Source organism: Eretmochelys imbricata, chromosome 4 (genome assembly GCF_965152235.1).
Source record: "Eretmochelys imbricata isolate rEreImb1 chromosome 4, rEreImb1.hap1, whole genome shotgun sequence".
Lineage (NCBI taxonomy): Eukaryota > Metazoa > Chordata > Testudines > Cheloniidae > Eretmochelys > Eretmochelys imbricata.
Window position 1 is genome coordinate 24,502,749 of NC_135575.1, and position 24,341 is coordinate 24,527,089.

The 24,341-nt window shown below is 41.4% G+C and overlaps 1 protein-coding gene across 2 annotated transcripts in view; it reads left to right on the forward strand.

The window, feature by feature from the left end:
- The window catches only part of MMRN1 (multimerin 1), a 59,852-nt gene that overhangs the window by 21,206 nt on the left and 14,305 nt on the right, over nt 1–24,341 (forward strand). The window contains exons 3-6 of one of the 2 annotated variants that reach the window (XM_077815027.1): nt 667–773; nt 7,873–7,971; nt 12,526–12,699; nt 22,234–24,213. In XM_077815027.1, coding sequence (XP_077671153.1) covers nt 667–773; nt 7,873–7,971; nt 12,526–12,699; nt 22,234–24,213 — 2,360 coding nt within the window. The remainder of the gene's footprint in view (nt 1–666; nt 774–7,872; nt 7,972–12,525; nt 12,700–22,233; nt 24,214–24,341) is intronic. The other variant, XM_077815028.1, reaches the window with a different exon arrangement.

Consider the following 24,341-nt stretch of genomic DNA (forward strand, 5'->3'; position numbering starts at 1 on the left):
TGAGAGAGAGAGAAAGAGAGAGAGCGCTTCTTTATGAATTTCGGAGAGAAATGTTACCATCAGTACAAAGTCTGCTTCACGATAACACCGGACCTAATTCTGAAGTTCTTACCCAATTTATACTCTCTCTTTCTGTATTATAGGAGATTTGCATGAACAAGGACTAAATAAAGACTTTGGGTGAAATCCTGATCTGGTTGAAGTCAATAGCAAAACTCCCACTGACTTCAATGAGGCCAGGATTTCACCCTTCAGAATTTATCTTGCTATAAACAGCAGAGCATACACTATGGCCCAGGCCTTCCAAAGTAACTAGATATTCTGGATTCCTGAATGTTTATGTGCCCAATCTCAGATACCATAAAGAGGCCTGATTTTTTTTTAAGAAAGCACTGAGTTAACCCTCATCTGAAAATCAGGCCCCTTTAAGATGTCTGAAGTTGGGCACCCAGAATCAGTCATTAGTATTGAAAATATACAAAGGTTTTTTTGGTTTTTGTTGTTGGGATTTTTTTAATTCCTTTCATTCCAAAGTAGTTGTAAAAAAAATTCATAGGTGAAATGTGCAGTGTAATGTGCTGATTACAGATTTATCTTCCAACATCATATTCAATCTTCTGAGACAGACGCGTAACATTTGATTTCCAAGCTCTTCTTGATCTCCAGATCCCAGACGATGACCCGCCAAGCCTACAGAATCAAACATAAAATTGTGACATCACTGGAGTGGAAGTGCTGCCCTGGGTACAGTGGAGAAAAGTGTCAACCCAAAGGTGTGTCAGAGTTGTATTGATTTGAATCCAGTTCAGTTTAAAGAGAGAAAAGGCAATCTGATTCAAGAGCAAAAGCCCCAGATGAAAATCAGTCTAGTTCAGATCTTTTCCTAACAGAATGAAATCCATTAAAATCAGAAAAGTGCAGATTGGCAGCATTTATTTACTGTCCCTGCTTTCAATTTTTACTGTTCATGCCACATTATTCAGAGAGAGAGAGGGAGAGAGAAATTACCTTCCCCAGCTCTTCTCTTAATAAATAAAACTCACGAACTCTTGATTCTGATTCTATTATACGGCAACCTGGAATCTGTATTAAATGCTTCACTACTTCTGTCTGACCTTTCTGGGGGGCAGAGAGGGCGTACAGAATTGCAGTCTTGGGGATATTAAATCAAGGTCTTTCACTGTGTACCTACTGTAAAATTAATCGACCTATAGTAGGCTGACCCCTTTGCCTTTTGAGATTCATCCGCTTGGAATATATTTCAGCCGGTAGATAAGATAATGTGCCTGATCCGTTTTACCACTGAAGTCAATAGAAAAATTGTTACTGATTTCAGTGGTAGCAGGATTGGACCTGCTGACTGACTTTTACAAAAAGCCACACCAGATATTATACATGGCCTACGTACAACTGTGCCTTTTTTATACAAAGCATGTAGCGTTTACCATTGCCCTGGTGATCAAACATATGGCAATGTGCTGTCATTTAACATCTGTATAACTGCTACTACTTTGCTCCTGGCCTTAAACAAACTGCCCTTGAAAAATAAGATATGGCATTAGCATACATATTTTAAATGAATGAATATTACAAGAAAGGCTATTAGATGTGGTGGGGAATTCAATCAACAGTGGTAGAATAGAGGCTGTCATTAAAAATTAATGTAGAGGAATGTAGAGAAGCCACAGCCATTCCCATCTAGGAGAGGGAAATATTGAAGAGCTGGGACCCCAGCAGTCGGGAGAATATCTCTTACAGCACTGAAAGCTAGTGAGCGTTGGGTCAGGCCCTAATGTGGCACGATCAGCCACCATGATTTATATCCAAAGCCCCTGTTTGACATTTTTAGAGTTGACATTTTAAAAAAAATACAAAACGTTAACAAAAACAGATTACAAAAATGAAGGCTTAAGAAGGAGGCAAAGTACAATCAAAGTAACTGGTCCAGCATCAAGGAAATATGGGAAATGATGTTTATACCCCAATTCATTATATATTAGTGTAGAAAAATAGAAAGGGGAGTTGTGCTGGGTTACAGCTGGTGACCGACAATCAAACTCCTAGTTTCCACTCCCAAATCTTCCACTAACTTGCTCTGTGACCTGGGAAAGTCACTTAACCACTCCACATCTCAGTTTGCCCATCTAGAAAAATGGGATGAGACATCACACAAGGGCATAGAGAAGCTTAATTAATGCATGCTTGTAAAGCACCTGAAGGGCCGGCCTCGGATGAAAAGTGTTACATAAGGACAAAGTATTTCTCTTTTCTCTCTCCAGAATCCTGCCCAACCACTCCAAAGCCACTGACACCCACCTCCCACACAGGGCTTTCGGCCAGTGAATTTGCAGAGTGGTGAGCCAATGGCCGTGTGCCCAGGCCTCCCTTTCACACCGCTGCAGAGAGAATGACTATGTATGCACTGTTCTGTCTCACACAGAGCTGAGCGGTGGATGTGGCCTCTCCTGACCTTGCCCTCTCTACACAGTAGAACTGTGGCTGCATGATGCATTTATGGGAGTCCCGTGACTATGAGTGCATCATGGGAGATGTAGTCCAGTCAGGGAGCCTGACCCATAAGAAAGAATGAACAAGGTCATAAGGTTTCTGAATTATAACTCTCATGAAGCAATGTAGCACCGTAGGAAAACGTAGTTTAATGCTGAATTGACTTGAAATGAAATGTTTTAGGTCAGTTTAAAACAAAATGTTTTGATATGGGAATTTTGAAATGTTGTTGTTTTTTGTCAAGAATGCCAAAACAAAATGTTTCATCATCTCCAAATCAAAATGTTTTGTAACATTTTGTTCCTCAAATAAATAAAATAAAATGATCACCTTTTCGTCCCAATATGTGATGAAAACAAATGTTGAAATGTTGGAATTTCCTCACAGGATAAAAGTTCTGATTTTTGCTCAGGTCTGCTTACATACAGTGCATTATGCATCACAAATCATTTCTGGAAAGGACAAACTGCACCCTCGTAAATGTAGGTCAGGTTGCATCCAAATGCAGCATTGCAATGTAAGTTGATTTTAAGTGCATGGATTCAATTTCCTCCCGCTTTCCCCCGAATGATTTAATCTATGCTGGCTGCGGCTTAGGGCACACAATATTCTCAGAATTGCAGAGAGAGTACAGTAACTATTCTTAACTCTAAATATGTCTGCAATAATACACTTTTTCCAGCAGATGGCTCTAAAATGTTCTGAACAGAAACAAGGAAGCCACAGCAGAGTGTAAAAGACTCGATGGGCAGCAATTCAAATTTAAGCACAGAACTCTCAGAAGGATTATAATAGGGATGGGGAGGATTCTTGTAATGAAACTCAGAAACTCCCCATGGTGATTCTCCTTTAGCTGCTCCTGCTGCATCACAAATATATTCAGAGAAAAAGACGATCTAATCTCCATATTTTAATACTTCCTGAAAATCATTTCATGCATATATGTGTTTAAAAATACGTGCAGCAATATATTACATATCTAGCCCAAGATTTTCAAAGACAGGAGTCTGATGTTGGGCTCCTGAATAAGTGACCTAATTTTTCAGAAGTGCTGAGTGCCCAGCAGCTGCTGCTGGTTGCTCAGCACTTTTAAATAACGACCAGTTGTTTTCTTTATTATGCCTAAGAGTGGATTTAAGAACCTAACTTCAGTCTTGTGTTTTTGAAAATCTTGTCCTAAATTTAACATTGTGGGTGAAACTTTTAAAAGGCAGCCTCAAATTCCATATGTGCAATTTCTTCATTTAGGCCTGTACACTTCCTACACACAAAATTAAAGGCCAGACTGGCTGAGAAATCGAGCCTTAGACTTGTGGCCAATTCTCCCAATTACATGGGAAGCAAAAGATGTGGATAGAAAGCAAAAGTTTTTGCCATTCGGTGACTGTTTGCTGGCCTAAGGGAAACAAATTTAATTATTTCAGTCCGGGGCTCAAATTACAACTGGCATTATTTTCATCCTTGTTAGGACATCCTTGTGTTCAATGAATAGATAAGCATAGGGATTCAACTCCCATCTTATCCCTCCAGATGGTTCCTTCAGAACGGGACTGAGACGAGTTAGCGGGATGTGGTGAGACAAGTCACGTTGCTGCTGACTGTTCTGAACCTATTTTGTTGATAAAGGACCCTAATTTCTAAAGTTGTCCATCATGTACCTTTCCCATATGGGCAGGTTATTCCATAACTGGTCACTCAGAGGAAAGTACAAGAAAACCCAGAAGCAGTTTGTCCTGGCTACAGTAGGAGGCAGAATACTGGACTAGTCTGATGCAGTATGGCAATTCCTATGTTCCCGTTCTCACAGGCATTCAATTAACTAGACAATTTACAACATTAGTGAAATAAACGTGAAAGGAGAAATATAAGTCCCTGAAACTATAAAAGTGAATAGAAAGCACTATAAGGATCAGGAATGTACCACTTGTCTGAAGCAGTGAACAAGCTGCTTGATTCGATGTGGGGGGAGATGAAAGATAAGACTGATTGAAAAATCTGGTGTCTTTAGCCGTAAGGGTGCTGGTGAATACATTTGGGAAGACAGAGAGATTGGTAAATGAAAGAATAAAAGGATGTCCATCAGCTGGTCCTTTATCACAGGCGAGTAACTGACTCCACAGTCAAAGATCATATTATCTCTCCCCTCCTGATAAATACTATAGAATGAATTGGGATGAATGTAAGAGTTTAACTGCTGTCAACAACCATGGTCAGAAGAAGATAACAGCAGCTATTGAAATCGTAAACAGACCTTTCGGTTTCTTACCCAGCATGATTGCAGTTCCATTGGGTTCCATGGAACAGACCAGGTGATAATTTGATGTCATGAGCACCTGTTCAGTAGCTAATTGTTATTTCCAATATTCACTTACCCCATAATACAGCTCCTTGTATCTTCCTTAAATGTCATTGATTGATTACCATAAATATTGTTATGAGGCTGAATGTAGGGAAATTTATATATATATTTCATTCCATTCAGTTACCTTGGAGAGTCAGGTTAGGACCAAACTAGATTTCAGTTCTTTACCTGAAAATAGTCTCCCTAAACCTATCCTTTTCTACTTATCCTGTATTTGGGGTCAGAAATCCTGTCAACCAAATTATCACTCTTGCTCCTGTCCATAACCTTCCAACTAGACCCAAGTTATTTATGAAATATTTTGCACACTTAGTAAATGTGTAGCATCTATTTTAGCCACCCCTACTCAGGGTAAGTAGTACTTTACACTGCAAACCGTCCTATTGATTTCAATATTAAGACAGGCATAAGAGAGGCAACATTGTCTAGTGGTTAAAGCAGAGGCCTGGGAGGCAGGAAACCTTGGTTCTATTCTTAACTCTGCCAGTGGCTCCCTGTTTGGCACAGGCAAGACAATATCTTTTATGAGACTTTGTTTCCCCTCCTGTAAAATGAGAATAATACAATTTGCCTACTTGTGTAAAATGCTTTGAGATCCTCATATGAAACATGCCACAAACGTGCATAAATGGATGGAGTTCCCACCCAGCTCCCAATATAGATAATGGATGTTTTCCAAACTTACAACCTTTCTTGGATTTGCCTTTATTGTTCATTTAAATACCAATCAATATCAACTTCGGCCTAAGGTTCCTCCTCTGGGTGGCAGTTTTGAGTTTTTCCTTGCAGAACCTCACTGTCCCTGCCACTAGTTCTCTTTACATTACAGACACACTCAAATCCCTCAATATTCTAAGTTTGGAACTTATAGGACCCATCTGGTCTGGTTGCCAGAGAGAGTCACCAGGATAGCTCTGCATCTCCATGAAGGTCCATAAGGGACACCTTGTTATGAAGTGCAAAGTATGTATTGATTATTATACGAATAATGGGCAAGCTTCAAAAGGTTCAGACAATTCCTACAAAATTTGGATATTTGAATTTATCTGAATCTTTTCAGGTCTCCGTCCCTGCTCTTTTCCATCTTGCCTCTGCCTTTCTTCTCTCACTCCAAACAGATCTTTCTCCCTTCCCCTGTTCTCACCTTCCCTTTAGCCTGACTCTCAGCTCCTCCTCCCTGAGCCCAAGGAGTTTGAATGCTATTCTACGGTGTAGAGATCTCTAGTCTAAATATTCCTTTGAATTCTGGACTAATACTACCCTCATCTACAGCAATCTCCATGTCTTGCCTGAGTCAGATGAGCCCCTGAATGAAATGGGCTAGATTCATCCCTATTCAGTTTGGGTTCACTCCTGAGGAGATTAGAGAGTGTTTGCTTTGGCAAGCTGCATCGGGGTTCTAGAGGGAGAGATGAGCTTTAAATGACAGTTGGGGTCATTAGGAATTGTACCAGCAAAGGTTGCCCAGGGAATGTGCTGAATCAGCCCATTCCATGATCTTTCTCCTCCTCCCCAGTAGTGCTTCACACTTTGAATTTCCATTGGTGGTAGGACCCCCTGCCAGAGAGAGAATTGCAGGTATCATGCACTGCTGTGACCCCTCATTATTAGACTTCCTGCTGCCAAGGGCCCCTGCTTCTCAGGTTTCTCTTACTCACCCTGTGGCCCTCAAGAAGTCTCATAACCCCTGAGATCTAAAGAAAGCAGCCAGCCCAACAGATACACTGATACAAAGAGAAGGAAAAAAAGGGAGGGAGGGCTGAGTGAACTACTTATCTGAATCTTTTCTTAATCTTAAGACAGTTTCTGTTTTAGTTTACATTCACTTGAAGATTTGAGCTCCCCTCACATTTGAAAATCCTACCATAAATACTGCTTGTTCTAAGGAAACTAGTATAACAGCAACTGTGGTTAAAATACATGATTCCACAGCTGTTTTCCTGCTTTTAGAAAATCTCCTCTTTAAATAGATAGGGAGTTGTTATTTTATTAAATGTTGTGGTTGGTTTATAGAAAAATGCCCTGCAATACTTTAATATTGCCATTCTCTTCACACAAAAAAGCTCTTTCCATTTAGAGAGGAGGTGCAGCACATGAAAGCCCTCATCTCAAATCTCCCTTCTCTCCTCTTGCAGTTTAGGGAAAGTTCAGATCCAAACATGAATCTTTACTTTGCAGCCCAGGCACATCTCTTATTTCTGTTGTAGCTTAACTCTTGGTAAATGTGTATCCAATTAGCTCTGTTGTTCACTTATCCATTATAATGCCTGTCATTTATGTGGCACTTTTTATCTGCTGCTCTCAGAATACTTGAAGTGGTAAAGCACAGATAACCCCCAATCATATCTAGGGAAACTGAGGCACAGAGAAGCCACATGAAGGTCAAAGAGCAAGTCAGGTGTGAGTACTGAATCCCTATCACTAGATTATGCTGCTTTCCATAGTCAATTAAGGTGACTTTTATTACCTTTCTGTACTTAGTTTGATGCTCACAAAATGTATTGTTTGTACAGTTCTGTTTTTTTAAAATGTTTGATTTTCAATAAGCAAAAAGCCATTCTCTATTCTTTGTTAGACACCAGCTGAAAATTTCTTTAGCTAGCCATCAGGCAAAGACATAAGATATTTTTATAAATTAGTTTTGTTTTATATCTGTCTTAAAGCCTCTACTCTAAATTTAATCCAGATTTCTGAATGTTCCTAATTATAGGGGAGGTTTAATCTTGTATTGGCACCAACTTCTACAAATCACAATGAATTGCAACATCTGTGAGACATTTATAATCTTCTCTGGTCAGAATTAAATCCAGTCACTGTCTTCACCAATGGTCCACATGTGTTACAGATGGGCTAAATTGCTAACTCAGGAATCACCACAGACAATTAGGTTTTGGGAGAGATAGAATGGAGAAATGAAGAGCAGTACCAATATTGCTGAGTACGGGATAAAGTAGTCATGCTGAATGTTTTGCTTACCTCCTTTCTTTCCCCCCCTCTTTTAGACCAACAACATCCATTGCTTATACATAGCAACCAAGCTGAGAGCAACACAGCTATCAATGCAGAGACACGGGGAAACCAGCAGGACCCCAATGACCCAGGTCAGCAGTTGTAATTACTGTCATCTCTAACACAATCATTGTCAACACTATTTATTAAAGCTACTACAAAAGACATCCCCAGCTGCCAAAAGCTGTGAGATGAAGCATCAGATTCTCTTGTAGCTCTGTTCTACTGGTGGTGCTACTGTGAGAGGGGGGAGGGAACTGAACCTTCTGGATCAGTGTCTAAGAGCATGCAACTAAAAGATTCAGTCTCCAAAATAAAAACAAAACCCACTGTGGCACTGGCCACAACGCCTCTATTAAAAATATACATATCTAGGCCAGATCCGCAGGCAGCAAAGCTTAGCACTGCATTGCAGAAGAAAGGGGAGTTATGCTGATTTACACCAGCTGAGGATTTAGCGCTCTCTGTTGCATATTGTCTTATCAGACTGATATGTTTATTCTAAACCAGTTCAGTAGCATTTCCGCCAGAATGCTCAAAGTTTGACGAGAGGAGTTTGGTGTCACTTGATTGTCATCTTCCCAAATGGAATCACAAGCAAGCTATACAATAATACTTTACAGGTCTGTTCTGAATAGAGTGTGATATGACCCCAGCTTATTGTGCTAATCATAATTGTCTCTCTGTTACTCTGTTCTTCCCTTCTCTTAGTTGCAACCACCTGTTGTCTATCATTTCATAGTTAGATTGTGAGGATGTTGGGGCAGGGATTGGCTCTTTGTTATGCACATGTAGGCAGAGCCAAGCCAAGTCAGACCCCAATCAGTAACATGAGTAATTTTATACAATCAGTAAGCTAAAGTCAGAGAGGACCTAAACATTGATGAAGCTAGATACCTTAAAAAAGACCTCCTCACATATTGTATTCTTTTACAGTATTGAATGCATATGCTTTGGCCAGGCTCACTTCCCTTTTGTATTCATTTTCCACGACTATTTTATGTTAGAGTTTTATGAGCACAAATGTTCCAGACAATGAATTCCGTAATCGCCTGCGGTGACAAAGTCAGGCTGGGCAGCTGCAAGAGCGTGAGGGAAGGCAGGTATGTTAACCTTGGCCTAGAATGATAAAGGCCCTTTTTCCTATCAGCTGAGAAGGGTTACCTCAGGTCAGTGAGGGACACCTGAGTCCAATTAGGCTGTCTGAGACCTTTAAAAGCCCCTTCCTCTGGTTAGCCAGGGGAAGGAGAGAGGAGCTGCTCTGGGGCTGGTGGTGGTAGAGAGGCAGGCTTCTCTAAGGTAAGCAGCTGCAATCCTCCCGAAGGCGGGAACCCCCCCAAGCTGAATGGCTGTTGAGGAGAAGGATGGACACCCTGCAGCCAACAGCAGGACAACAACACCCCCCCCCCCCCCCCCCCGGAAAGGTGTTCCCCTTTTGTTTTGTGTTTGTAAAATGATTTCTTTTTGTTTGCTGGAGGAACGCTCCTTGGGCCTGTCTTGATACGGCCTACTTTGAAAATATTAATAAGAGAATACAGAGGGGGAAGATTAACACTGACTAGAGGGGGGCCGATTTAAAGCAGGCTATGCCACTGTCACAGGGGGAAGTGCAAAGTCGGGCAAGACAAAGGAGGAGCCTTGCCACACTGTACAAATAGTCAAGGAAACCAAATTTTACTCATGCCAGTGGGTGAATTACAAATACATCCAATAAAATATGACTTATCAGCCCACTCCAATTAGCCAACAGTTTATATATCGGATACTCACAGAGAACTACTCAAGATCAGTGCATGATGTTTTTTAAAAAATCACAAAATAAATATGCTGAATATTTTGAAGGAAGAATGTTTGAAGAAATTGTTTGCTTGTGATATATTTATTCCCAAGAAGAACGCAAGACTCCATTTGCCAGATAAATTGTGTACAGCAAACTATTTGTTCCTCTCTAAATGGTGCTGTTACCCACACGTGGGCAAGTCAGTGTGAGTAGTAGTGAACTGATATAACTTACCTGGTGAGGTTCCAGAAAAGGAATCCACGGGCTGTGAAAGAAAGTGTAAGATATAAAGCTAGATTACACCTTTTTGTACACCTTTCTGTTAGTTGATTTTTCCTGTTGGTGTCTGAATTGCACATGCCTGCACCAGCTCATGGTGTAACAAGTACCCTATTACTTACCTCTCCATTTACATCCCCTCTGCATCTGGCCTTGTATTCCAATACACTTTGCCAGATCAAATAATTGTTGTAGGTAAAATTCTGATCCTTAAGTTTCATTTCTCAATATGCCACTCTCCCTTGGGGAGATTCATAGGGAGAGCAGAAAGTCAGAATTCAGACCTGCTATGCTACTCTGACAGGAGAATGCCCTCCCTCCCCCGAAATACTAAGAGTAAGATAGAAATGAAAAGGAATAGGCAAGAGAAGAAAGGGAGTGGCTGCCGGACAGACATACAGGAAGGGTGTTTCAAGTGGGAGCTACAGAAGAGAAAGCTCTCATACCAACAACAAGGGTGAGATGGTGTGAGAAGACAAAGAAGAGCTCAATTGCAGACCATAAAATAGCCGTAAAAATAAACAGGCAAATGAATGCACACCACTTCTTCACTATTTTATTTCACTCCTAAATTCTTACAGTGCAAGTCTACCCTGAAAAGTGACTCTCTAAAGATAGTATCTTAGGATCTCATGTGTATTGTCACTCAATGATTTTTAGATCAGATTTGCTCAGTTGACCAGTAAAAAGATGTCTTTTCTGGCTGCCAGCCCTGTAAACACATCCCGGGACGAGACACTCAAATCTTCCTGTCTCATGCTTCGTTACCAGTTACACCAATTCTGCAGGCCAGATTCTGTTCTCTCTTATACCTGTGCAATCCCCTTCTCTGCAGACCATTGTTATGCTTATCCAATTCTACTGTCTACAAGGGGCCGCAAAGAGAGGGGGGAGGATCAACAAACATAACTGAGGAAAGAATCTGCAGATATAATATAGTTAACAGTTCTCTCAATTATGCATGAGCCAAAATGGAATTCAACTTGCTTTCCCATTGCTGAAGTGTAAACAGGAGTGAAAAGTAGTCAAAATCTCTTATTAATGTCACTAAGGCCAGTAGCTGACGAAAGACGCGTCTACACTGCAATCAGGGTGTAATTGCAGCACACAGACATACCCAAGCTATCTTATTCTAGTTAGCTCAGGTAGTAATAGGAGTGCAGCTGCAGCAGTACAGGCTTCAGAGCAGGCTAGTCACCTGAGTAAACCCAGGGCCTGTGTGGGCTTGTGGACCCTGTATTAAAATTCATGCTGCTGCAGCCTCGTGTTCATGCATATTGTAGACCTATCCCGGACAACAATACCCTAAGATTACCCACAGGGAGAACTGTTAAATAAGAAAGTGCCAGTGGTAAATAGTCACTTTTCAACATAGACCCGCACTTTAAACTAGATGGTGTAAACACCGAGTCTGCTAACTAGAATTCTGAAGAATCATTGTCCCATTACACTACTGCACAGTTGAAAGAAAATTCCCCTTTGCAGGCTACTTCCTTTGTGTAGTCTTTATACTTCCACCAAATTTATGACTATTGCCATTTGCTGCCATGGAAAAAGACACTGAGGCCATAATGAGAAGTGACACAAGATCAATACTAATACTATGGATCTCCACTAATAAATATTTGTATGGATCCATTGCAAGGTGCTTTATTAAGTCAAAACATGGTTTGGTCCATATGGGGTAGTGCAAACAAATCTGTATTTATCTATCTATATATTTAAAGTTGTCATTTAGGTGAGATTTTCAAAGGAGTTTAAGGGAGTTGGGCACGCAACTCCCTCATATTTTGAGTGCTTAACTCTCTCAGGCTCTTGAAAATCCCAATCTTAAAACCCACTCCTGCAAGATGTTCAATGCAGGCGTATGCGTGAAGCCCCAATAGTGCAGGATCAGGGCCTTACTTCTCGACTGGCTAATTTAAAAGCTGGGAACCAGACATCCACTAATCTCAATAGACCACAACCACAAGGAGGGGCAATTTGGATTGATATTTTAATAACTGAACTTCCCAGACTGGGCAATTAGCTCTTTTTTGAATGCTAGTGTCAGAACTATAAAGGTTCTATCCTGTATTATTATTTTTTTATTTTTCTGGTGCTCATTCTTGATGGATCTGGCCGCCCTGTTCAGAGGGTCCTTCTTTTGATCCTATCACTCATAAATGGATGTATCTTCTTAAAACTGAAGCATTCAAACGACATGTGTTGATTGATTTGTAAATGATTAGTGAAAATAAATATCTTGGTGCTATTAAGGGACAAAGAATTAATGATCACTGAATCCTCCACTGGGTGGTAGGTGGGAGAAGACTGGGATTATGCTGATAGGTTAACCATTCAAAGAGCTCTTCTAGAACGATAAATACTTGATAATGGATATGGGATGCTTCAGTAATTAGTTACTGCTGTGCTGCTGAATGTCACTAATATGTGATATATGACAAAAATTAAGATGACTCACTCATGAATTGTAACTCAGAAACTTTGCATTCTACTTTCAGCGAATTCTTCTCAGAAAAAAATCCACTTCCTCTTTCCCCTGTGATTTAATAAAGCTTCTTTTTTGCTCTATTCTTCCACCAAGCAGTGACACAAAAAATGAAAGAGCAGATTAGCAGCCAGCAGGTGAAACTGACTTTTCTACAGAAGAAGGTTGACAACATTTCTGCTACCATGAGTGATGTGAGCAAGACACTCTCCTCTCTGGAAGGCAAAATCAGTGAAGATAAGGGTAGAGACTTCCAGTCTTTCCTAAAAGGTAAAAGAAAGAAAGAAATTAATGCAATCACTCACCCTGTTAAAGGTGCCAGGAAAAATGTTCTTATGCTGACCTCTATTATTATTCCATATTTGCAGAGGGAACTCTTTCTTTGTTTCTTTTGACAGTACAATTTTTAAAAGACCTTTATTTTGGTCTCTTTAATAGTAAATAATCAATACAATATGTTGTGTACTCTCCAAGGTAAGTTAAACCAACCCACTATTAGGGGATATGAGTTTATCTACAACTTCTACAAATTTCCTTTCCTTTGCACTTTCTCCATTTTGCTAGCTGTCGGAGAGATGGGGTTTGCTCTGTTTCTGAGAAGCCTGAATAATATTTGTGCAATACATGTTTCACACAGGTTTGGTGCAAACCTTTGAGGAGGTTTGTTGTTGTTTGGTTTACAATCCAGCATTCATTCTATTGAAAAATTTGCCTTTGTGATAAAGAGTAAAATTTTCCAAATGGTAATTGAGGGTTTAGCCCTATCTCCAAGAAGAAGGATAGCTGTGGCTAAGGCATTAAATGAGGGCTTGTCTTCACTGCTTTAAAAAAAAAAACTTCTTTTTTTTTTATACTTTGTGTTACCTGTGAGAGCTCTCCTGAGGTAAAAACATAGCAAAGACAAGGTACTTCCGTTTTAGCATGAGGTAAACTCGCTGAGGTCAACCCCACATGGGGATTATAAAGCTGACTTTGGCCAAAATAAAGGGGTGATGGGCTTCCCAGGGGTGCAACCTGGAATTGGGGTACTACTGAGCCCTCTGGCATATCAATCTGGCCCCCTCTCACGCTGTGAGGCTGTGAGAAACTGCAGACCGCTCCCAGTCCTGCACTCACACAAACATTTACATAGGCAGCGACACACCCAGCTGCAATTACATGAATGCTTCTCCTCAGCAACGAATGAATTAACAACAGAGAGGCTCCAGCCAGCTCTCCCCCCGGCCCCAAGCTCCACAGCCTAGGACCCAGAGATGTACCCTCTTGCCCTCCAAAAGCCTGACCAGTATAAGTTTATTACCCAGTTTGCCCCTCCCTCAGTGTGAAGAGGACATGCACCAGTTTTTGTTCCTGAGCAGATTCCCCAAGCACTTTTAGCAAAACACACTGTTTTAGGTAAAAAATATAAAACAAATGTATTAACTACAGAAAGATAGATTTTAAGTTATTATAAGTAATACCATACAGATCAAAGTTGGTTACCTAAGGAATAAACAAAATTGCAATCTAAGTTCTCTACCCTAGATATGATTTGAATTAAGCAGTGTCTCACCCTGATGGTACACACAGTCCACCAATTTTCCCTACACAGGCAGGGCCACCTTCTTTCCTACCTGGGACCGCCTTCCCCAGTTCAATCTTTGTTCCTACGGTGTTTCCAGATGTTGAGATGTAAGGGGAGTGAGGCCAGATGATGATGTCACTTCCCCCTTTTATAGCTTCATCCATGTGGCGGGAACTTGATCATTTCAAGCAAAATCCCCATCACAGTTTGCGGAAAAATATAGGCACAAGATGGAGTTTAGTATCACGTGATCTGGTCATCTGCCCTTTCATGCTTCGATGAGTCACAGCAGCCACCACCCATATATTGGCTGAAGTGTCCACAGGAAAGCTCCTCAGGTGAAAATAAGCTCTTCCTGTGGCCCATTGTTTTTACTGGTAGTGCCTTTAACTAGAATAGTTCCTTCACAATAGATGTAAACTGACTTGTGGGAGTTACCCAGGAGCAAGCACATTTGAAATACAGCTGCATGGTCAATATTCATAACTCCAGATACAAACAATGATACATGCATACAAATAGGATAATCATATTCAACAAACCATAACTTTTCCATTGGTACCTCACATGACATATTTTGTACAAGATGCATCATGATTATGTCATAATCATATCACTATGGTGAATATGGGGTGCAGAGTGTCACAAAGGGATTTTACTTTGGGGAGCTCATGTGCTTAGTTACCGTGAGGTAGAAAAAAGCTTTTTTTTTTTCTTAAAGCTGTGAAGACAAGCCCTGATGTTAGAAAGCCAGGTTTAATTCCCAGCTTTGCCACATACTTCTTGTATGACTTTGGCAAGTCACTTTGGCCCCAGTTCATCAAAGCACTTAAGACTGCACTTCAATCCCTCCTTTAGTGCTTAAGTCCCATTGGCTTCAAATCAAGCACCTGCTTAAGTGTTCAACAGAATCAATGTACCTTAACATACCTGTGCCTCTGATCACCATCTGTAAAATGGGGATAATACTTCTCTGGTCTGTCTTGTCTTGTTAGATTGTAGAGAGACAAGGTGAGTGAAGTAATATCTTTTACTGGACCAACTTCTGTTGTGGAGAGAGACAAGCCATCAGGTGTATACAAAGCAATTCTTCAGGTCTAGGAAATGTACTCAGAGAACATGTCTACGCTGCAATTAAAACCCTGCAGCTGGTCCATGACAGCTGACTCAGGCTCACAGGGCTTGGACTACACGGCTGTTTAGTTGTGGTATAGATGTTGGGTTCGCCCAGGTTCTGGGACCCTGCAAAGGGGGAGGATCCCAGAATCAGGGCTCAAGCCCAAATGTCTACACTGCAATTAACTAGCCCTGTAGCCCTGAGTTCTGTAAGCCCAGGTCTGCTGATGTGGGCCAGCTGCAGATGCTTAATTACAGTGTAGACATATCCAGCGTGACACAGCTACATACAACGTGGAACAGATTGGTTAACATCAGAAGTTAACGTATTTCAAGGGACCATTCAAGTTGAAGTGAACCGTTAACACCTTTCCAGTCATGGGGGGGGGGAGGAAAAGCTGGGGGCAGAGTTTGAATGGGTTATAGATTATTGTAATAAGCCATAAACCCAGTGTCTGTATGCAGTCCATGATTTTGAGTATCTAGCAAAGTTATGAATTTAAGCTCCCAGGCTCATCTTTTGAAGGTATTGCACAGGTTTCCTTTGATGATGGGGACTGATAGGTCAGATATAGAGTGATCGCTTTGTGAAAAGTGTTCGCCAACAGGTGAAGTGGTGTTTTTGTCTTTTATTATTTTCCTGTGTGAGTTCATTTGAGAGTGTAGTGGTTGTCTGGTTTCACCCAAATAGTTGTTACTGGAGTGTTTAGTGCACTGGATGAGGCACACCACATGTTGTGATAGGCATGCGTAGGGCATCTGTTGTTCTGGCAGAGTCTGGTGCCACTTTGAGCTGGTGTGTCTGGGTCTCTAGGCAGCTTGTTTCTGATGATGAGCTTGGAGAAGTTGGGGGATTATTTGAAGGCCAGAAGAGGGGATTCAGGAAAGATTTCTTTCAGGATACGGTCCCCATTGAGTATGGGTTGTGTTGCTTAATACCCCATACAGGTTCCAGTGTGGGGTGGTAGGTGACAACTAGGGATGTGCGGTTTTATTTCTGTATTGAACCAGGTTCTCTTGGAGTATTTGGATGGCCCATTTCAGGACGTGCTCTACTTTTCTGATGGTGTGTCCAGGGCCTGCTAGAGGTTTTTTGCCACCCCAAGCAAAAGATTTGCTGCCCCAAGCTCGGAAAGTGCAACAGCCCAAGCAAAAAAAACAAAAAACTGATGACCGGAATAGCGTCCTCGGAACTGTGCCGCCCCAAGCACCTGCTTGCTTTGCTGGCGCCGAGAGGTGGTCCTGGGTGTGTCCTTGTTTGGTGAAGGCGGTTTTAAGTTTGTTAAAGTGTATATCCCAGACTTTCTCCTTGGAGCATATTCTGTGGTATCTGAGTGCCTGGCTGTAGATAACAGATTTCTTGGTGCGTTAGGGGTATATAGTTTGTAAGCATTTGGGGTTGGGACTGTGCCTTACTCTATATTCATACAGCATCCACCACACAGGGGTGTCTAGGCACTACTGTAGTACAAATAATAAATGATGAGCACAATTCCCTTTGGCAGCAGTAGCATTGTAAGGTAAAATTTCTTTACACTGCTATGAAAATTTCCACCTAAGTGACACTTAATTGGCTCTGCACATTCTTCTGAAGGGAAAATCATGTAAGGATCAAAGGTAGATGTGTTTTATACAGTAGGAACCTTAGCACTGATGTGACCCTTTTTTTTTTTTTTTTTTTTGTATAAAGTCCAATTCATCAGGACTCTATGAATCTCACATTATCCCAATTCATGCATCCTAAAACATGGCAGTTTTCTCTGGAAATAAAGGAGAAGCACCCTCAGGAATGTGAATTCAAGGGATACTTTCCCCCCAGTAATCCTGATGGATGTCCGGGGGAGGAGAAATTTCCTAAGAGAAAGATGGAAGAATCTAGGACTGCTAATACAACCGAAAGACTAAAAGAAACAGGATAAAGATGGCCAGTGCGGTGCTCAGATGCCCCAGTGATAAGCACAGCCTTGACAAGTTTAGCCAGAGGGGAAAAAAGAAGGAAAGATTAGATTAAACATACAAAGCGTGGAATCCTGGCCTCATTAAAGTCAGTGCCAAAAGTCCCAATGATTTCAGTCGAGCCAGGATTTCACCCAAAGAAAAGAATTCTTTATGACACCAAAGAGTAAGTCGATCCAATTCACGGAGGGAAAAATCAAAGCAATATTTATTAGACATGATTTCCCTTTTATGAAACCTTGCTATCTATTTGTCGTTGTCAAGTTCTTTCTTGACTCCTTTGTTTTTTAAAAAAAAACATGACATGAACCCCAACCCCTAAAGTAAGTAAGAAAATAGAAAATAGCTATTTTGGGAAGGTGGCAAGGGCATGGCCAATGGGTCAGTGCGGATCCACCTGCAGAAAACAAGGAGGAGCAAGGACACACATCAACTACTCCTTTGCATGCCCCGTAGTAATAGCTATGGTCCAGCTGCACAGATACCTCAGCTGATCAGGGCTGAAAATTTCTTCCCTCAGAACTGCAACATTTTGCTCAGTTTCCCAGGATTTGCCCCCAACTACTTACTTTGGTTTTTTATCCATTGGCTAAAGAATAATTTTAGGAAACTGGTATTGTAGGCATAAACAACATGCTTCTCTAAACTTCGCTTCTCTAAATCTACAAAATGTAATTCACGTTTCCAATCCTTCTGTCTCCAGAGTTGTCTACTCCACATGCTGTGTGGTTCTGCTTTACCCCTGATCACATTTGTACTGTCTCTCTCATTCAAATTGGCCTGCTTTCACTTCTACATTTATTGACTCTTGGGCACACATTTAATTCGTCTTCAAACATTTCCCATTTCCCCTCTGCATCTTTTCTATCCATTTCTTTATTCCTTTCTGTGTTATCCATCATTTACACATTCTTCCAAGATATGCATTGCTGAAATCCCATGCCCATGCTTTCTACCTATATTTTGGACTCATTATAAACCTAATTACGAATGTACATTATAAGAATAGCAGTTTTTATACTATGTCTGTCTACAAATGGTTTTTGAGTTTTTATTGCCTTTTCCTGTCATGCCCCATGTTTTACCTGGCTACATGAAATCTCCCATTACTAGTTCTGTGTTAGATTACCAACATAAATCAATCTCCTAATCAAGTTGCTATGATGAAAGTGCTGCCATCAACTGCCTTTATTAGCTCTAATTATAAACCTCAGGCCCGGGTTGTTGCCAATCTTTTTCAGGTGCGCTGTGGGGAGACTGGAAACTAGGATCACATCTCTCCCTGGTGCTGTCTTCATCAGGGGTAGGGACAATTGCAGTTTCTGTGCTCTGGGGTACACAAGTACTGCTCCCTCCATATTCCCCCTAGGGCAAACAGCATACCAGATTGGGGTGAGGTGGAGAAGGGCCATGTCCTCAGACCACCTCCACACTGACCTGAGAAGTAGGACAGATGCACAGTGGATAGGATGCTGCACCCCATGAAAAGGTGCAGCAACACATGTTTCCAAGGAGCATGGAGTCTTCATCGGGGTAGGGACAATTGCAGTTTCTGTGGTCTGGGGTACACAAGTACTGCTCCCTCCATATTCCCCCTAGGGCAAACAGCATACCAGATTGGGGTGAGCCCATAAGGATTGTACGCCACTTCGTTCCTCCTATTTCAGTTACAGACCATCTTTCTTTCCATTGAGATCTTCTGCTCCTCTCCTGTGCTCTCCACATGTTTTTCCTCTTTCTCCTTATCCCAACACTTGTAATATCTGTTAATTTTTCAGTCATGGTTACCGAGTACCTCGCTCTTAATCAGTGGGTCTCAAAGCACTTTACACAGGAGGCCAGTATCATTTCCCACAATTTACAGATGGGGAAATGGAGCCACAAGTGACTTGCTTGAGGTCACCCAGCAGGGTATCAGTTGAGCCAGGATTCAAACCCATGTCTCCTGTGTCCAGTACAGTGCTCTATTTGCTCGGCCACAATGGCTGCTTGCTGAGCTCTGTTCTGTGTACTGACAGTACCATGTATGCCAAAGCCTTCATCTCTTTGCACCTCAGAGCATACTTGGATATTTCTGTCCTACCTTAGACATATGGCACCAATCACCAGGGTATCTGTCATGTTCCTTGCATTTGTATAATGAGTATCAGATACTCCAAGAACAGAAAGACCTTTTCAGTAGGTTCTTCGCTGCATTAACAGACCTCCCTTCCTTCTTCATGCCCAAGTTATTCTCTCTGAACATTTCCCCTCTATTTTCAGTCTGAATTTTATATCTATTTTCTCCCTCAAACTACGTTTTTGCTCTCCCATTTGCTTTTTTTCTCTTCTGACATTTTTAAATAGAATCCTTCCATTATTATAACAGTATCTTTATATTATATTTAAAATATTAAATTGACTGTAGAGTTAAGCAATTAGAAGTCAAAAAATGCCAGTTACAATTGGACATGAAACCTTAACTCTGCCCTCTTTTGCGTGTACACCTTGATACATGCTATTCCTTCATTAATGTTGAAACTGCAAAGGGAATTTATAGCTGCAGACTATAAATAAGTAGCCAAATTGGAATTTGGCCAGGATTAATACCTGTAATCTTGCTAAAATGGACAGGGATCCTTACTGACCACCAGTAGCAGGGACCTTGGTTTACAAATTAACTAACATACAGCTGCCAGCACAGCCCTGAGCAAAGGGGCAATATAAGTTGCACCACCCAAGGAGTAGCCCCAAGAGGGAGTGACTGTGATTCAGAGACGGAAACCCCTGTGAAGGCACAATTCCTGCCCTGCTCTCTCCAGGGCAAAAAAAAAGGGTCACTGCAGCCACTGAAAGGATGCAGATTACTCCCTGTGTAGCAGCTGGCTGGCTACCCTGATCTGCAAGCATCCTTCTTCTTAGCATATGCACAATGAGTCTTAGGTGGCATGTGACCAGGATTCCTCACCAGAGTTGGTCCCCTGGTTGAATCATTAGCTTCCCCGGCCTGGGCCAGGTCCTGACAGAGAGTGCAATGTGAACGCTCATCCATGCCCCCCCAGCAGTGGCAGGGCAGAACCTAGGCTTGTGCATTTTGTCAATCTGCTTGATAATGGGGGGGATATCCGAAAAGCAGGGGTGCTGCAGCTCCACAACAGACAGGCTGCTTTCCACTAAGGCGGAGCACTGATTGACCGGGAAGGTAAGGGTACCACATAGCCCCGAACAAACATCTCTTTCTGCAGCACCCAGGTTTCCTTTGAAGTGGTCTCCCATCTAAATAGTAGCAAGGCTTGATGCTGCTTAGATGAAGAGCGCTGACAAGGGTACTTTGTGCCTCTCCGTATCCATTAAGGTCCTGCCCTGCCCCCATGTTTACGCTTTTAAAAATCCGGAACATTTTTCAAACTGAAGCAACTTTTCTGACTCCTGGATGAAGACACCCACAGTGCGTCTGTAAATTATGTTATTCTTAAACCACATCTTAAGTTCTTCACCCACTGGGTTTTCATTCTCAGGTTTCCTCCTTACATCGTCTCTGACTTTGCCTCTTTCCTGCTGCAGCAGATTTGTGTCCAGCAGTTAAGCAACAAAAAACTCTGCTTGGAGAGCCCAGTTTTATTCCTTTGCTCTGTTAGTGTGTGTGTGTGTGTGTGTGTGTGTGTGTGTGTGTGTAAAAATCACCCAAACCTCTGTGACCCTGGAACACAATAAATAAGTGCGTGAATTGCCAGGAGAACTCCCTGCCATTTCTTAAATGGCATCTCTTCATGCTCTTGCACCTACAACCCCTCCTCCCTGTTATCTCTCTTGGCTCAAAAAAGCCACTAGCTGAACTATTGACAGCTTCTTTGTCGAAGCATCTGGGGCATTTACCGGTCATTTCACCAGACACAATACACAGCAGGTCTGTTCTTATTTCCTAAAAAGCTGCTGTTACCAGTTTGGCTCACTGCTTTTCCAGCTGGAAATACACACACAATTCAAGATGCTTAAAACAAGGAGCTTCCTATATAGTCAGGCTTGTTGAATGGAACACTTTTCATTCTGAATCCTAATTGCAGCCCAAATAATTTTCAGAAGTTATATAGGCAAGAACCAAAAGCATGTGTGGCTTTTGCAAACATTTGGGTACTTGTAAAGAGCCATGTGTCAGGTATGACTTATGCTCTTCCTAAGGCCAAATATCACCATGGTTTAATTCCACTGGCATAACTCCTTCTAGAATTAATACTTATGTGAATGAAATTAAAAGTACAAGAGGTGCCACTACAACTAGGCAAAGGTGTGACCTGCAAAGCACCAGCCTTTTTCAATGGTCTTGCTGCTGCCTACAAGTTCTAAAGTGTCAGTAGTACCAAAATTAGAAGGATCCATCCCCTCTGTCTCGATTCCCTTTTTCCTGTCCATCTCCTTTTATCCACTCACTCTCCATGGATGACAGGTAGGCTACAATGAATTTTCTTTCTTTCTCCCCCTCCTGACCAAACACAGACAAGGTAAAACAGATATTTCGTCCCCTAGTCTTATAAACATGGTGGTTGAGGGGAAGGATTAAGCCTTTTTCTCAGAGTAAGCCAAGAGAACACACACACCTTCTCTGTTGCTCTGCTTGGGACTAGGCAAATGAATGTTGAACCCACACATTCAGTCTCTGATTCTGAGCTGATTGCAATCATCAGTAAAGCTCCATTTGACTTCACTGGAAACAGTATCAGGTCCTCAAACACCAACAGGCCACTTTATTACTACCATATTAAATTAAATTTACAAGCAAACAGATCACAATGAAACAACCATTACATTTCAGTTCCTTACGACACACTGTGTGTACTCATGAGATGAAAGAATGTTGGATGTCTATAAACAAAAGACTATTTAGTTATTTGGTTTTTGCTTTTTTTTTTTTCTTGTTTTTTTTTTTCTAGGTCTCAAGTCTAAAAGTATCAATGAACTAGTCAAAGACCTTATCAGAGAGCAGTTTAAAGTCTACCAACAGGCCACTTTATTACTACCATATTAAATTAAATTTACAAGCAAACAGATCACAATGAGACAACCATTACATTTCAGTTCCTTACGACACACTGTGTGTACTCATGAGATGAAAGAATGTTGGATGTCTATAAACAAAAGACTATTTAGTTATTTGGTTTTTGCTTTTTTTTTTTCTTGTTTTTTTTTTCTAGGTCTCAAGTCTAAAAGTATCAATGAACTAGTCAAAGACCTTATCAGAGAGCAGTTTAAAGTCTACCAAAGTGACATGCAAGAGACAGTGGCCCAAATTTTCAAGACTGTGTCTAGTTTATCAGAGGATCTTGAAAGCACAAAAGAATTAGTCAAACAGATGAATGAGACCCAACAAAAGTATGCCCAGGAGAAAGAAGACAGGCCAACAAAGAATGAAATCCTGGAGCTGAAGAATGATATGGTACAGATGAAAGAGGAGATGAGGTTTGCTTGTGACAAGCCCATCAAAGAACTACAGGCAAAGCAGAAATCCTTGGAAGTTGACTTGCAGCATGAGCAGTCAAGAAGCACCATTTACTATGAATCTCTGAATAAGACTCTTACAGAAATGAAAGAGGTCCATGAGCAACTGTTATCAGCTGAACAGATGTCGGACCAAAATGTCCCTCCAGTAGATAAAGCAGTGAATGATAATGTTACAGAATATATTCTCACTCTACATGAGAAAGTGAAGAAACATGGCCTAATGGTGCTGCAGCTGTATGATGACTTAAGAGAACAAGATATCAAGATGAGCAATCTTACTGTTACATTAGAGATTCAGAGAGATTCTGTTCATACAGTATGTGAAGACATATTGTCAAAGTGCAGGAATGACTTCCAAATAAAGCTAAAGGGCACAGAAGAGAACGTGCATGTCTTAAACAAAACCCTAGCTGCTGTCGTCTTTCCATTGGGCAATAAGATGGACAAAATGAATGAGCAAATTAATGATTTGTGTTACGATATGGAGATCCTCCAACCCTTGATTGAGCAGGGACCACCGTTTAGTCTGACAGCAGAGTATGAACAGCAAATTGAAGTGGAAGCAATCAGCAGGACGTTGGCAAACCTAACCTCTGTTGTTAATAGTCTGAGTTCCACCGTCAAAGAAATTGTCAAAAGTCAGGACGGACTTAAAAGTGAGGCTCAAACTCGAGATGAAGTCTTTGAGAGACGTATTAATGAATGCCTCATGGACCTAGAAGATGGCTTAAATAAGACCATGACCGTTTTAAACAGTGCTGTTGATTCTATTCAGGATAACTACGTTCTGAAAGATACTCTAAGTGTCCTGCAAAATAAGACCGAGGCCTGTTGTGGTACCGAGAAGATGGACAGCATACTGGCATTTATTCCCCAGTTCCAACGGTTGAATGAGTCCCTTCAGACACTGATCAATGACAAGCAAAGCCACCAATATGCTTCAAAAGTAATTCAGGACCTTTCCAATTTTCCATATGAAGAGCATGAGAAAAAAAGCCTCCCTGACCTCAGACAAGTTTACCACATTTTAAATGAAACATCATCCAAAATGGTTGAGCACCAACAAGACATCAGTCGACTAGAAGAAAAGCTGTTACACTCTACAGTGGTCTCAAAAGATCAAGAAGTTCGCCTGCAGAGCATTGAGTCAAATATAACCAAGCTTTTGGTGAATAATTGTGTTTCACTAAAAAAAGGCAAAGTTGCTTCAACGGAACAAGAACAAATGGTCTCTCTCAAGTTACAGACACTGAGTTCCAGAGTCAAGGCACTGGAAGCAAAGTCTATCCGTTTCTCAGTTAATATCCCTCTTTTGAACAAGACTGCTTATGAGGCTTGGGGGCTGTGTCAGGATGCCTCAGCCAGCATTCGAAAAGTGAATGCTAGTGTACCCCAGTTAATTAAACTTGCTCAACCTGATATCCCACTGCTGCAGAGAGGCCTAAAAGAGCTCATAGAGTCTGTATTAGAAATAAAAACAGGGACAATCCTGTCTAATTTAACCTGGTATGTGGACAAATCCATGGCTGATGCTCTGAGCAATATTACCAAACTTCAGAAGCAGATGAAACAGACTGTAAAGAAACCAGCTGCAGTGAAAAAAGGGACAGTGAATGCCACCACAAGTCTGGCAGGCCGAAGTCAGAGAAACACAGACAACGCTATAGAACCAGGTAATGCATTTTCCAGGCACTAGCTGCTGGGGTCTTTAATGTTATCATAAAGGCTTGTGTAATCAATGTGATTAACCAAGTCAATTAGCAGTCCCAACAGAGTTGGCAGGAGAACTTGACGAAAAAAT